Consider the following 16,076-nt stretch of genomic DNA (forward strand, 5'->3'; position numbering starts at 1 on the left):
ATTTCAAGTCTAAATCTTTATTGTATTGATTAATAAGTTGTGAATACTTGATTACAAATAACCCTATTTATAACCATACAATTACTTGTTAGACAAGAATAGGAGAAAAACTAACTCAAAAACCCCCTAGGTTTGTAAGTACGACAACTAGGTCCCCGCACTTACGCAAGAATACACTAACAATCACCCCCCCTAATCTTGTGACACCGATGAAGCTTCGCATCTCGTTAAACTTCAACCGTGGCAATGCTTTTGTAAGGATGTCTACTCTTTGTAAATCTCCACTGACATGCTCCACCTTGATTTGTTCTCTTTCGATGCACTCCCGAATGAAATGGTACCGTGTGTTGATGTGCTTGCTTCGACCATGAAAAACCGTATTCTTCATCAAAGCGATAGCCGATGAATTATCCACCTTCAACGTCACGATTTCCTCCTTTTCTCCGGTCATCTCTGACAACAAACCCCGAAGCCATAAGGCTTGACATGCAGCCGATGTAGCTGCCATAAATTCAGCCTCACATGATGATAACGCCACCGTTCCTTGTTTCTGAGAAACCCATGATATCGGTGATGTACCATAGTAGAAAATCAAACCTGAGGTGCTCCGACCATCATCCATATCCACCGTATGACTACTATCACTATACTCGTGCAACATATTGTTTCCGCCTCTCGAGTAAGTAATACCAAAGTCGAGTGAACCTCTTAGATATCGGAGAATATATTTAACCGCTTGAGCATGAGCTTGAGTTGGTGATTGCATGAACCGACTTGCATAACCAACCGAGTAGCTCAAATCAGGTCTCGTATGAGTTAAATACTGCCAGCTTCCGATTATCTTTCTATAACCGGTCGGATCTACCTTCGGATTTTCATCTTCCTTCGACAACTTTAAGCCCAGTTCCATAGGAAATTGAGTCGAGTTGCACTCCCAAAGACTTGTTTCTTTTAGGATTTCTGTTGCATAACCGTTTTGCTTTAATGTTATCCCACAATCGTTTTGCTTCACTTCGATTCCAAGATAGTAATGCAACAACCCGAGGTCACTCATCTCGAACCTTGACTCCATTAGTCTTTTGAAATTTGCAATTTCTTGCACACTTGTACCTGTGACTATCAAATCATCAATGTAAACTCCAACGAGTAGTAGCCTTTGACCGGAACACCTTTTGTAAATCACTTGTTCTTTTTTACATCGAGTGAAACCGAGTTCCTTTAACGACCAGTCTAGTTTAGTATTCCACGCCCTCAGAGCTTGGCGTAGAGCGTATAACGCTTTAGCCAACTTGTACACTTTTCCTTCTTGACCTTTCTTAACAAACCCATCTGGTTGAACCACGTACACCTCTTCTTTCAAATCACCCTAAAGAAACGCAGATTTTACATCCAAGTGATGAACTTCCCAACCTCGGTTTGCTGCTAACACGAGTAAAAGTCGAACGGTTTCTATTCTCGCCACTGGTGCGAACACCTCTTCGAAATCGATCCCATATTTCTGAACATACCCTTTAGCTATGAGTCGGGCCTTGTACTTGGTTATTTTCCTGGCTTCATCACTTTTGATTTTATAGACCCACTTTAAACCTATCGGTTTTACTTTGGGTGGTGCTTCGACTAACCGCCATGTCTTGTTTCTTTCAATCGACTCGATCTCCGCTTCCATTGCTTTTCTCCAATGTTTTTCATTATTAGCTTCTCGAAAATTTACCGGTTCATCATCGAATAATAATAGGAGATTTACTTCGTCGGTTGTCGGGTCTTGCTTGGAGGGTGTCGGTATACCTTCAACCAGAAAGTAGCTAAATTTCTTGGGCAAAACCGTATTTCGAGTAGTTCAACGCGGTTCGATAACTTGTAAAGGTTCTTCGTCTAGGACAGTGTCGGGCCTAGTCGGGCTTACAGGTGGGCTGTCACCTTCTGAAGTTAACGACTCACTTCCGTTTCTGATACGAATCAACTCACCGGTATCATGACGGTCTACGGCCCCGGTGTCAAACCCGGATGTCACCTACTCCGATTCGGGTTCAATATCGCACCTAACAATAAACTCGGTACATTCCGGACCCTTTTTTCCCTCTTGTTTGTCAAGATCAGCCCACGCGTACCTTTTACACTCGTCAAACTTGACATCCCGCGTAACGTGTACTCGCCTTTTGATCGGATCAAACATACGGTAGGCTTTTGTTCCAGGTTGAGTACCTAAGTGAATCATCACAATGCTTCGGTCGTCTAATTTCTTTTGACCAGTACCAAGGACTTTTACATACCCCGTGTCACACCCCGACTAAAGGCGGCGGAAAATGCTGAGGTGTAAAGATTGCCCATAAGCGCATGACACTATTTTAAGCGACAATATTTAACAACTCATTTCATTTCACAACATCGAAAATGTCACATAACGATAATCATAAGTCAAATGCAACAAAATATGGCAAATCAAATATTGTTCATTTTTGCTAATATCCTAACGGTATTTGTGACGTTTTCTTCACCGAACTCCAAAATCAACCTAGATGCAAACCTGTAACATTTCATAAAATAAAGTTTGTCAACACAAAGGTTGGTGATCAATTCATAGTTTTTGAGCATATATGTATATAATAGAAAAGCCACAATCTTGTATACGAAACAACAAATAAATAGCAATAATTTGGATAATATGAGGTCGCTAATAAGAATATATTAGCGGCACCGTCTATAAGAGAATATCAAATAGATTCGGATTTCATGAGGTCGTTAACAAGAATACATTAACGGTACCGTGCTATAAGAGAATACCAGATAGTTCACGGATTTATGAATCAACCTTCCAAAAGCGGTAAACACAAAAGCATATAATCATGCAAGCATAGAACACCAAATCGAGCATTTATTTAAGTAAAGTATACAATAACGTTTGTGGTTTAAGACTCAAGTATAAAGCATTTGATTTGAATAAGTATGAAATGTCACCCCAAAACAAAAGATAGAAAACGGGGTATGAAGTTACTCACGTTCAAGTAATAAACATGAAAAGTTGGTAATTTGAAGATTTGTCAGAACGACGGGTTTAACGTATGAATCCTAAATAAAAGAAAGTCTTGGATTTAGAAAGGTTGTCTTGAAAATCTTTAAATAAAATAATTGTTGCAAAAAGTAAACAATTAAAGTTCAAGGTTTAAAATGTAACTATTTAAGAATTTACAATAATAACCCTTTAAAAATGTAAGTTTGCTCGAAACTGGGTTAAAGTATCTAACCTTACCATTTACTTAACCTATGTTAAGTAATAAGGTGGGAAAAATGCTAAAGCAAGTTCCTTTGGGACAAAGATACTAAAACGGGTCTTTAACGAGTGTCCGTGTTGTTGGTTCGGGTCTTGATAGTAGGTCAAACCCAAAGTCAACTTTCCAAAATAATGAATGTTATGAGATAACTCAATAAAACTTTATATGACTTAACCAAGTATGTAGATCTATTGTTTTAGAACTAACAACGTACGTTAAGCGAGTGTTCGGTTTTGTCGGTCCAAACTATGTTATGAGATCAAGTTGGATCCAACAATTCCAAATACTTAAGAAATCAAGTAAAATCAGTTTGTAAACTATTTTTAAAGAAATACACAAGTCTTGATAGCTAAAAACACACTTGTGTGTCTTAAGCGAGTAAAAATCGGATTGGTTCGTTTTCCATCTCACAATATGTTCCTTGATGGTTTCCACATGCCCAAATATCATAGATCTTGTATAATACATTATAAATGAAAAATATTAAAGTTTTACAACTAAAAGTTAACAACAAGTCTTTTAAGCAAAAGTTTCGGTTTGGTTCGGTTTCCATCTCCCAACGAGTTCATAGATGGATTCCACATGCTTAATATCAAAGAACTTATAAAAATGATATTTGAAACTTAAATCTAACATTAAACATGTTTAAACAACTATTTTATCAAAACTAGTAAGCAAAAGTTCGGTTCACGGTTTGGACAATTTACGGTTAACCCGAGGTTAGTCTCTACAAACCCCACCATGGAACTTCATAAATGTGACAAACAAACTAAAAAGAGCATAAGTTAAACACGATTAATATGTGCAATAAGTTATGTGTGTGTGTATATATCAAGAACACGAAGTCCTCCATGAAGCCTTGCCTTACGAGGTCCGAAGCTTAACCGATCGGAACCAGAGAAGCAACTACCAAAGGTAACAAGGGGTGTATATTATATATATGTTGCACCACCATAAACAAGTATTAATAAGACTACATAAGCTAATTAAAATAAAAGAAATAACTCAGTTTAACTTTTAGAAGTCAAACCTTCAAGAACACTAAGAAAACAACCTTAAGATCTTTGAATTTGAGAGAGTTTTTGGAGTTGTATCGGGGAATAATGGATGGGAATGGTGGTGTATATATAGGGTAAGTTGAAAGGGTCAAGCATTAAGGGTTTTGCATGAAAATGGGTTGGTTTAGTCACATGTTCGCTCAAAAATAACAAAAAACGTTCAGCTGGTGCAGACCTCCCTTAGCACGGCGCTAAGGTCTCTGCCCCAGGACTTTAGCGCGGCGCTAAGGTCACAAAGGAAAAATCTGAACTTTCAAAGTTGGCAGTTTTGGCCCCCGGAGTTGTTTTTAAGCGTTTAAGGCCATTTTAAGGACCGAAAAGGGTGTTTTTGAGACCCGACAAGTATAAAACAATAATGTAACATAAAATCGATCATTTTTATTATATGGAAGGTTTCGGTTTACAAAACGGGTCGCTTTACATAATAAAAACAAATACAAAAGTGACTCGAAATTGACGAATGTCACAGTATTCCCTACTTTAGGAAATTTCGTCCCGAAATTAAGATGAAGACGACGATGCAAACAAATGTGGATACTTCTCTTTCATTACGTCTTCTCGTTCCCAAGTAAATTATGTTCCACGCCGTGATTCCCATCGAACTTTGACTAACCGAATACGACTACGCTTGGTTTTCTTCTCGTTGCGATCCATGATCTCAACGAGTCGTTCAAGCATGATCATCGACTCATCAACATGTAATTCGTCGAGAGGTATATGGAGATTACCCTCGGCTAGGCACTTTTAGAGATTCGAAACATGAAATGTCGGATGAACACCGGCAAGTTCTTGCGGTAGTTCAAGTCAATAAGCTACTTTTCCAACACGCTCAAGGATTTTGAAAGGACCAACGAAACGAGGAGCTAGCTTACCCTTCTTTCCGAAATGAACTACCCCCTTCCAAGGAGATACTTTAAGAAGGACAAGGTCTTCAACATTAAATTCAATCGGTTTTTGTCGTTTGTCGACGTAACTCTTTTGACGACTTCTAGCGGCTAAGAGGTTTTTACGGATTTGATCAATGACATCGGTGGCTTCTTTGACCATTTCGGGTCCCGCGATTTGAGCTTCACCAATTTCGTTTCAACTAATCGGGGAACGACATTTACGACTGTAAACAGCTTGAAACGGAGCCATTTCGATGTTAGAATGATAACTATTGTTATAGGAGAACTCGATGAACGGAAAATGAGAATCCCAATTCCCACCAAAATCACGAACACACGCTCGTAGCATATCCTCGAGTGTTTGGATTGTACATTCGGATTGACCGTCCGTTTGAGGATGATAAGCGGTGCTAAGATCGAGACGTGTTCCTAAAGCTTCTTGAAGGGATCACCAAAAATGAGAGGTAAAACGGGCATCGCGATCGGAGATGATAGACAATGGCAAACCGTGTCGGCACACGATTTTCCGAACATAGATTTGAGCAATCTGCTCGACGGAATACTTCTCGCAGATCGGAATGAAATGAGCAGATTTGGTTAATCAATCGATGATCACCCAAATACTATCGTTGTCTTTTTGGGTGTTGGGTAATTTGGTGATAAAGTCCATAGCAATGTCTTCCCATTCCAAACGGGAATCGGTGGTTGCTCGAGTAGACCAAAAGGTCTTTGATGTTCGGCTTTGACTTTTGAGCAAGTAAGACATTTAGATACAAACAACGCTACGTCCTTTTTCATACCCGGCCACCAAAAGGTAGCACGAAGATCGAAATACATCTTATCCACACCGGGATGAACGGAATACCGCGAATTGTGAGCTTCGTCGAGCATACAAGTACGAAGTTCATCGTGATCGGGAACCCACAAACGATTGAGAAAGTACAAAAGACCATCGGGTTTAGTTTCAAGTTGAAGTTCGGCTCCACATGACATTTCGTCGTACATATTACCTTCTTCGACGGAGGTACGTTGAGCTTGGAAAATTCGGATTTGAAGATCGGTTTGAACAACAACGCTTAGCAGAACGGATATAAAATTAACCTTTCGACTTAGGGCGTCGGCGACAACATTCGCTTTACCGGGATGGTAGCGAATTTCGCAATCGTAATCACTAAGTAATTCAACCCATTGTCGTTGTCTCATGTTGAGATCTTTTTGGTCAAAAATATGTTGAAGGATTTTATGATCGGTAAAAACCACACATTATGTACCATAAAGGTAATGTCTCCAGATTTTGAGAGCGAAAACGAAAGCACCAAGTTCGAGATCATGAGTTGTATAGTTCTTCTCATTGACCTTTAGTTGTCTTGATGCGTATGCGATGACTTGATCTCGTTGCATGAGAACACAACCAAAGCCTCGATGGGATGCATCACAAAATACAACGAAATCGTCATTTCTATCGGGAATGGTTAGGACAGGAGCATTGCAAAGCATGTCCTTGAGAGTATAAAAGGCTTCCTCTTGCTTCGAACCCCGCTCAAAAGATTTTCCTTTATGGTTGAGAGAGGAAAGAGGCAAAGAGATCTTGGAAAAGTTTCGAATGAAACGCCGATAATATCCGGCCAAACCGAGGAAGGATCGAATTTCCGTGGGAGTCGTTGGAGTTTTCCAATCCTTAAAGGCCTCAATTTTAGCGGGATCAACATGAATACCTTTGTCGTTTACGATATGTACCAAAAATTGAACTTCCTCGAGCCAAAATTCACATTTGGAGAATTTGGCATAGAGTTGTTCGTTTCTAAGGAGCTCGAGAATGGAACGCAAATGATGTTCATGTTCGGCTTTAGATTTAGAAAATATGAGAATGTCATTAATAAAGACAATAACGAATTTATCAAGGAATGGTTTACAAACGCGGTTCATGAGGTCCATAAATACCGCGGGTGCATTTGTTAACCCGAAGGGCATAACCAAATATTCGAAATGTCCATATCGAGTACGAAAAGCGGTTTTAGGAATGTCTTCTTCGCGAACACGCAAGTGATGATAACCCGATCGAAGATCAATTTTGGAGAAACAAGTTGCGCCTTGAAGTTGGTTGAATAAGTCGTCGATACGTGGCAAAGGATAACGATTTTTAATAGTAAGCTTGTTAAGTTCTCGGTAATCGATGCACATACGAAACGAACCATTCTTCTTTTTCACGAAGAGAACGGGAGCACCCCAAGGAGAAGAGCTAGGACGAATGAAGCCTTTATCGGAAAGTTCTTTGAGTTGGTTTGATAGTTCTTGCATTTCCGACGGGGCTAAACGGTAAGGAGCCTTGGCCACGGGCATCGCGCCAGGCACAAGATTGATTTGGAATTCAATCGGACGAACGGTAGGAAGACCGATGACATCATCGGGAAAGACGTCGAGGAAATCACGAATGATGGAAATATCTTGAATTTTCCTTTCCTTTTTGTCTTTTATCACTGCGAGAGTTAGAAATTGAACGTACTTTTGCGATTGGGCGCACGACATGAGATTAAGCTTCCTAGGAGTAGTGTTGCTGAAGACTTTAAGAATTTTACCGTTGACAAGCAGAATGCGAATGAATTTATCGAAACAAACGACTTCGGCACGATGCAAAGATAACCAATCTATGCCTACTATGACATAGAAACTTCCCATTTGCATGGGGATGAGATCGATGGAGAATTTATGCTTGGAGAGAATGAGAGAACAATCGCGGACGACAGAATTGATGGTAATGGAATTGCCATTAGCGATTTCAACAGAGAACGGTCGGGAAAGCTTAGTTCGAGGCATCGCAAGTTTCGACTCAAATTTCAAAGAAATAAAACTTCTATCGGCACCCGTATCAAATTAAATATAAGCCAAATGATAGTTCACCAAAAACATACCGTTCACGACATCGTTCCCCACTTGAGCTTGATTTGCATTCATCATAAAAGCTCGCCATTGGTTGCCATGGTTCACTTGTGGTGCTTGTTGGGGAAGTGGAGGTGGTGCTTGGATTGCTTGGATGGGTTGGATGAGTGGTGCATTGAGTTGGGGAAGTTGGGGTTGGTAGGTTTGGACTTGGTAGGCTTGGGTTTGGTAGTAAGGTATGGTCTTGGTTTGGTTAGCAAAAGTGAGGCGAGGGCAATTGTTGCGGAAATTGTTAGGGTCGCCACAATTAAAGCAAGCTCGGGGTTGTTGTGGTGGGTTTGGTGGGAAAAATCTGAATTTCAAAATTGGCAGTTTTGGACCCCGGTGTTGTTTTTAAGCGTTTTAAGGCCATTTTAAGGACCGAAAATTTTTTAGACCCGACAAGTATAAAACAATAATGTAACATAAAATCCATCATTTTGATTATATCGAAGGTTTCGGTTTACAAAACGGGTCGGTTTACATAATAAAAGAAAATACAAAAGTGACCCGAAATTGACGAATGTCACACCCCGTGCATCCGAACACTTTAACGTGTGAAAGGTTCGGTTTTATTCCTTTAAAACGCTCATACGAAGTCGAGTCCTTCAAAGATTTTGTTGGTGACCGGTTTAGTAAATAAACTGAGTGATGAACCGCTTCTCCTCATAGGTCTTGTGGTAGTGACATCGCCTTTAACAAACTTCGAGTCGTACCAAGTATGGTTCGGTTTCTTCTTTCAATCACTCCGTTTTGATGTGGGGTGTACGGGGCCGTAAACTGATGTGCCACACCTATACTTGATAAGTAATCTTCCAACACATGGGATGTAAACTCACCCCCGTTGTTGGTGCGTATGGTTTTGAGTTTCTTGCCCGTTTCGTGTTCCACATTTTTCACTAAATCAATGAGTAAACCCGCAACTTGGTCTTTCGTCTTTATCGTGAAAACCCACATATAGTGGGTGTAGTCGTCAACAACTAGTAAAAATTATCGGTTTCCACCATGTGTCTCGGGAGTAATCGCGCCACAAACGTCAGCATAAACGAGCTCGAGTGGTACCTTTGCACGATAATTAGATTCTTTCGGGATATCCGATCTTGTTTGTTTGCCTAGCATATATGCATCACAAATTTGCATCGGGTGTTCGATTCTTGGCACTCCATCCGCGAGTTTCGAGAGACCCCGAAGGGCATCAAAATTCAAATGCCCCAAGTGAGCGTGCCAAATCCATGCAATATTATGAAAATCAACTTGTAAGCAAACCGGAGAAACAACCTTTAAATTAATTTTATAAACCCGGTTAAAGGAACGCGGTACCTTGATTAGAAGTCTTCCATCTTGTTCGAATATCCATAAGATACCGTCTTGGATCCCGATCTTGCATCCTCCTTCGTCTAATTGCTCGAGACTTATAATATTATTTTTGAGAGATGGAATAAAATAAACGTCACTCAAAGCTCGTTGTTCTCCCCTTTGACCTTCTACTACTATCGTGCCCCGACCTTCGATTTCGACACATGAACCATCACCGAAACTTACTTTACCGGTCTTGTTACAATCGATGTTGGAAAACCATTCCAGATTTCCCGTCATATGGTTACTCGCTCCGTTATCAAGAATCCACGTGTTTTTATCACATGGGGTAGAAGCATATTGCTTCGAATCAACCCGGTCTTCTTTTAGAAAAACGACATCTTCCTTACTCCGAGCTACCGTCATCATGTTTAGAACCGGTCCGCCATCTTGAGTGAGGTTACTTTGATCGTTCATCTCCTTGTTTCGGTTAGGACATGACGTGGCAATGTGTCCTAGTTCATCACACCGATAACATTTAATCCTTGACCGATCCTTCTTAACTCTTGGTTCTTTCTTTTCCCGATCTACAACCTTACCCTTTCCCTTTTCTTTTGACTTGATTCAGTTCCCATCTTGCCTTTACCATAACGCCTTTCTTGATTGCTTTTAGCTTTTCATTCTTCATACGTATATAGGAGTTGTTCTTGCTTACCGGACACGGGTTTGTCATCATCTCCATATCGTTACTCAAACGCTTTTAGGCGTCCAATGGTTTCATGGAACGTCATGGTCTTTATATCGGCAAACTATTCAATGGTAGCAGCAATCGCTATATACCTCTTTCTCGGAACGGACTTCAAAAGCTTTATCACAAGGGTCTTTTCTTCAAACGGTTCTCCAAGATTGCTTGCTTTGGAAGCTATTTGGCTTATCTTGGTTGAGAAGTCATCAATCGTGTCTGTTTCTTTCATCTTGAGTACATCAAACTCATGTTGAAGAGACTCGATCCGTGCTTCTCGAACCCTATCAACCCCAACAAAACGAGTCTTTATTGCATCCCAAATCTCTTTAGCGGTGGAAATGTGAGCCACTTGCATCACCAAAGCCTCCGGCATGGCTTGATAGAGATACACAATCGCCAACCCATCTATCTTTGGATCAACTACCGTTCCCGTTCTTGGTTCGATAGCCTCCAACAACCCTTGAACCTTGAAGATGGCCTTGATTTTAACCGTCCAAATCGTGTAATTAGTGGACGTAAGAATCGGAAACTGAATCGAGAGGGAACTCGGTTCTTCGGGAAAACCGACTTGATTGCTTGGCCCGTATCCCATCTTTTTCCTTCTTGGTACTTGTTACTTAAATTGAAATCTGGATCCAATTTTCTTGATTGACGAAAAACTTTATCCAAAATGTAAGAAACCTTTACTTGCCTAAAAATAAAAGTATACAATGACTTGTTAGATAAGAATAGGAGAAAAACTAACTCAAAAACCCCCTAGGTTTGTAAGTACGACAACTAGGTCCCCGCACTTACGCAAGATTACACTAACATAAAGTGCCATTTTTGGCTCAATTTTTTTATACGGATAAAAATGATAGCAACTGCGACCCTATATTCCAACTCGTTGGGTCATTAGCCGTGCGGAATCAAATCAAGTCAGTATGGTTGGGCCGGTACCATGTCAGCGGGCTTAATCCATGTGGGTGTGTCACCGCTCCGGCAAGCTTGAGATGCTTCATGCACCTACGTTCTTATTTCTCATGTTTTTATTGCCCCTGTTTTATTTTCTTCATTTTAAATATTTTCATTTAGTATTTTAATTCCCTAAACTAAGCAGAAGTGTTGTGTAAGCTGATGTGGTTCCAACAATTAATCGTTGGCCAAAGAAAATAGACGGGAATTCATATTAGAAAATAGATAGAGACTTAGACTAATTTTTCATAATTTCATTCATACCCAAATGGAAATACGTTGTGGCCATTATATAGCCATACAATAGGAGAAAGCTTGTTTAGATAATCAACATGTCTTTCTACCATTTGCCTTTGATACATTTGGTTTTCTGGCTCCAGAGGCTGTGAAATTTTTGAGTAGGGTTCAGCGCGTCGTACACGGAACCTCTTCAGCTTCTAGGTCCCAAAGCTTCGTTTTTAGCATGATTGGCTTTGCTGTTCAAAAGGGGGTTGCGGCGCAGCTTGTTGCCCGTTTGCCTGCCACTTTATTGTAATCGTTTTATAGTAAATTAGATATGATGAATAAGTTTTTATAGGAAAATACTAACTTCTTTAAACTACCCACTAACTAAACAAATAACCTACCACTAACTCAATCAAAAGAAACTGCATGGAACTAAAACTACTAGAAACCCACGTTGTGTTCATGTGCATGGATGGGGCACACATCATTCCCTTCCACTTGAAGAAACCGTGTCCACACGGTTGAGAATCTAATACAACGAATTTACAGGAAGCCCAGTCCTAGCCATTAAACTTCTCCCATCTTGACTACCAAGCTTTTCCTAGGCAATAGCACCAAACAAAATCTCAGCAGCTTGTACTTGTTCACGAGAGTTTTCCAGATTCCATGCACATGTGGGAACATGGTAACCTTGGAACCCCAACAGTTGAATTTTTTTGGCTTCTGGTTCTCGTCTCTTGGGTTGGGAGTGTGAGCTTGGTTGATGATAACGTTGGATTCCGGAACCTGTCGGTGACATTGGAACCACTGCAAAAGCTGAAGGTGATGTGGAATTTGGTGGTTGGGATTCTGGTGACGGTTCGACATCAGCTTGTTGTGGTGTGGCGGAAGCGGGTGACATGGCTACAGGTGTGGTAACGGGTGACTGATGTGTGTGTTTGGTTTCCCACACGTTTCAGATTGATTATATCTCATTGAGGATGGTTTGCAACTTGAACTCGAGTCTCGTAAAGGATTCATTCACCCATTGACGGAACTCGTTTTCGAATAGTGTTTGAGCAGCCATAAGTCCGGGGGGATCACGGCAGCTCTGATACCACTGATGTGGTTCCAACAATTAATCGTTGGCCAAAGAAAATAGACGGGAATCCATATTAGAAAATATATAGAGACTTAGACTAATTTTTCATAATTTCATTCATACCCAAATGGAAATACGTTGTGGCCATTATATAGCCATACAATAGGAAAATACTAACTTCTTTAAACTACCCACTAACTAAACAAAAGAAAATGCATGGAACTAAAACTACTAGAAACCCACGTTGTGTTCATGTGCATGGATCTGGCACACATCATAAGCTTATTTCTTTTCCTATGTGAAATGTACGAGAAGATGGAAATGGGTTTTAAGAAAAAGAATTTATGTTAATTTCATCTCACTGGATTATAAGTTAAAAATGATCTTCTAATGCTAAACTTGAACGGTGTTCTTTGGAATCTAGATTAGGGTTGATGTTGGAAACTTTAGTATAATATTATTGTTATATAATTATTATTACTAAATGTAATTATATTTAATGAGAAATCAATAAGTTGCAAGAGTTAATTGATTATTCAAGTCTCATAAGTTTTGCAAATGAGAAGTTGCAAGAGTTAATTGATTTATTCAAGTCTCATAAGTGGTGCATTCAAATACAACTTAACTCTTACAGTTATTAGTGTATCAATTCAAGGCTTTTGGTTGGGACATGGCTCATGTATATATACTACCATGTCTTGGATCATTTGGTTTTTTTTTTTTTGGTAGAGAAAAAATATTGTTTATGTAATCTCACATACAACCAAAAGAATTTCCTGACTTTACGATCTTACGCACTCTTGTTTCAGGTATAGTTCAGGTGCTAGGAAAATCCTGGCAGTACAATCTGCTTAGGCTGTTGTACCCTGGGAAACAGACGGGTTCACCTGGGTGGCCCGAAAATCTGCTTTAAGGAAAGCGTGTTTTACACGTGCCTCAGTCACCTTGTTTCTCGTTTTTGTCATTTCTTTCTAATATGTTTGTAATTTGGTTTCTATATTGTAATTTTCCTTTCTTATTCCTGTATTGTTATATGGATTACTATTAATAAAATTTCAGTTTTATTTCTTTTTGTGAACGGGTTTCCTACAAGCTTAAAACAGATTTTTTGAAAACAACTGTTCATTGTTTTAAAAAGAGAAAGGAAAAATCTTTTTACTTTCTGTTACTGTTTGCAGATTTATAAAGTTTATTATTTGGTGATCCTTTTTCTTGTGGTGATTTTTTGTATCTCAATTCAAGGTTAAAATTTGCTCAATGAGTAGTTCGGGCGGTGTTTCTGTATCTCGAATTACCATTGTTTATATCCGTTAATTTCAGTTTGAATCAAATTTCCTATCAAAAAGCTTTACAGTAAGACCATAATTAGAGACAAAATAAGTGATCAGTGGAAACTAAGACCAAATCTTGACAGAGAATCTCTCAACACTTTCACTGTGTTGCAATAAGTCAATTCAACAAAATAATTGACAGTTTAGTTGGTTAATATTAATATCATTCTTGAACTAGTGTTTCAGTTTTTGTCACCCTGTTTTATTACAGAAAACACATCTCTATGTCAATATTAGCTAACCTAGAATCTAGGAAATACGAGGATTGCAACTAACTGAGATTGATCCGATCGTCATCATAAACAATTTCAGCATTTCTTAACAACGAATTCAACCGGTGATGCATGTGCGGGCCGTGGGGCATGTAATAGAACTCTTAACATCATCAACTTTTCATCATCGGGAACCATAAAGGTCATCAGTATCACCTTCTTCAGATTAGGCGACCTAGCCAAGATAAACTTCACAAACTCCATCTCAGGCTTATAGTTTGTGAAATATTCAATCTCCAATTCATTTAGATGCTCCAACCAAACATCTGAATATTCTTCTAACTTATGTGAACATTCTTCCACAACAACGGACTCCTCATCCCAATCATTAGCAATCTACAACAAGAGTCTTGTGTCAATGAACTTTGGCATCATAATCAAAACAAATAGGATTCAAGATACAATAATAGTAATTACCACTAGCTTAATTTTCTCCAAGTTGGGGCAACATTTAGTCGAAGCAGCAAGAAAAGGCAATCCGTAGGCGTCAACAAAATACGCCTGTTTTACGCAAATGTATTTGAGGTGGATTAGTAAGGCTGGAAGCTCTCCTGGAACCGAAGCTTGAACTAATGACTAAAACCAAAAGCCAAACCAACGATTAACAAAAGGCTTTATAACTTTTGTTTTCTTTACATTATAAATAATGGGATAAATATTACCGGAATGATAAAACCCCAAGTTTTCAGACGTTCAATCGCGGGTAAACACCTGAACGACTCCATAATGCTAGGCTTTTCATCACCAAGAAAATCGTTGTCAAATAGAAACTGCATAGACTTAAAATATTCAGATAAGTTTTGAAAGTCTATGAGAATGGACATACAAGTATGAACTTACCAGACAGAATCTCTTAAGTGATGGACAATTAGATAATAGATGTAGAAGAGTTTCTTTGGAGATCCTTATATTGCTTAAGGATAAACTTGTAAGGCTATCAAATCCAATGAATATTGGTTTATGGTTGATATAACAGGATTCAAGATCTAGGTCCGTTAAGTGACGCAACGAGAAGAAAGATAAGGGTGGCCCATACGCATTGTCGATATCGTAAAAGTAAAAGGCTAGTTTCTTAACAGTATGGTTTCTCGACAAATGAAGTATTATTTGATCAATTTCGAAACAGGTTTGGTGTGCATCCATTATAAGGGTGAATTCATGAACTGGACCTTGTCGCAACAACAGAACTTGGTGGATGGCATAGAAAAGTTTACACCGAATTTCCTTCTTTCTCTTATAATATTCAGCATGGGACACATGTTTCCACCAATCAACCGGCTCCCCTCGGGTTGGTATATTAACAACATACGGAGAAAACTCAAGTTCAGGAATTGTGGTCCATTTGTACCTCCATGCCCTTGAGAGGATACTTGTCCTTGCTGCCTCATCAATTGTTAAATGGCATAGAATAGTTTCTATTACGGCTTGAGGAAGTGTGGTGATTATATCCGCACGTTGAGCTTTAGACAGACCTTTAGCTTTCATTGCTGCAAATTGTGAAATCAATTTAAGATGAACTCAGTATACTACACTATAAAAAAATATACCAAATACAACATAATAAGCCTAATATAATCACACGATTCAAACAAAAATGTGCGCATTAGTGTGGCTATGGCTATGCTATCACAACACCATTCATCATAGAAATTATTCTTCTTTGAACATGCCACTAAACAAGGCATTCTACTTCCTCCATCAAACCAGGTAACTTATATTTACTTGAAATTAATGCTTGGAAACTGATGAAAGCAAAAGCCTATTCTAAATTCCCGACAGATATTTGCAAGTTGATTTCTTATTCTTAGGTTATCAGTTACTAAACGCAACAGAAGATTATTTACTAATTTGATTTAACTTTTAATAATCATTGATGAACCAAGTTCACTCTAGCTACAAAGGAAGGGCCACAAATCTTTTCCACAGGGGTAACAATCTGAACGATTAACGACAATCTGAACGATTAAACGACGGAAAAACAAAATAAAATAAAGTATCATATACTACTAGCATCTAATTATCAACAATGAAGTAATGACCAA

The 16,076-nt window shown here is 39.1% G+C and overlaps 2 protein-coding genes across 2 annotated transcripts; both read right to left on the reverse strand.

Annotated features, from left to right (window-relative positions):
- Window positions 1–10,235: 10,235 nt before the first annotated feature.
- Window positions 10,236–10,763, reverse strand: LOC143634011 (uncharacterized). The gene has a single exon (XM_077102203.1). It carries the CDS (start codon window positions 10,761–10,763, stop codon window positions 10,236–10,238), a length of 528 nt encoding a protein of 175 aa, XP_076958318.1.
- A 3,265-nt stretch (window positions 10,764–14,028) lies between these two features.
- On the reverse strand, window positions 14,029–15,839 carry LOC143633969 (F-box/FBD/LRR-repeat protein At1g13570-like). The gene is made up of 4 exons (XM_077102172.1): window positions 14,875–15,839; window positions 14,697–14,804; window positions 14,452–14,610; window positions 14,029–14,370 (listed from the first exon to the last, which is right to left on the reverse strand). Exons 1-4 carry the CDS (start codon window positions 15,517–15,519, stop codon window positions 14,071–14,073), a joined length of 1,212 nt encoding a protein of 403 aa, XP_076958287.1. The 5' UTR covers window positions 15,520–15,839; the 3' UTR covers window positions 14,029–14,070.
- Between the last annotated feature and the right edge of the window lie 237 nt (window positions 15,840–16,076).

Source organism: Bidens hawaiensis, unplaced genomic scaffold, assembly GCF_021521415.1.
Source record: "Bidens hawaiensis isolate Kalapana, Puna unplaced genomic scaffold, B.hawaiensis_p1.1 tig00006961_1, whole genome shotgun sequence".
Taxonomy (NCBI): Eukaryota; Viridiplantae; Streptophyta; class Magnoliopsida; order Asterales; family Asteraceae; genus Bidens; species Bidens hawaiensis.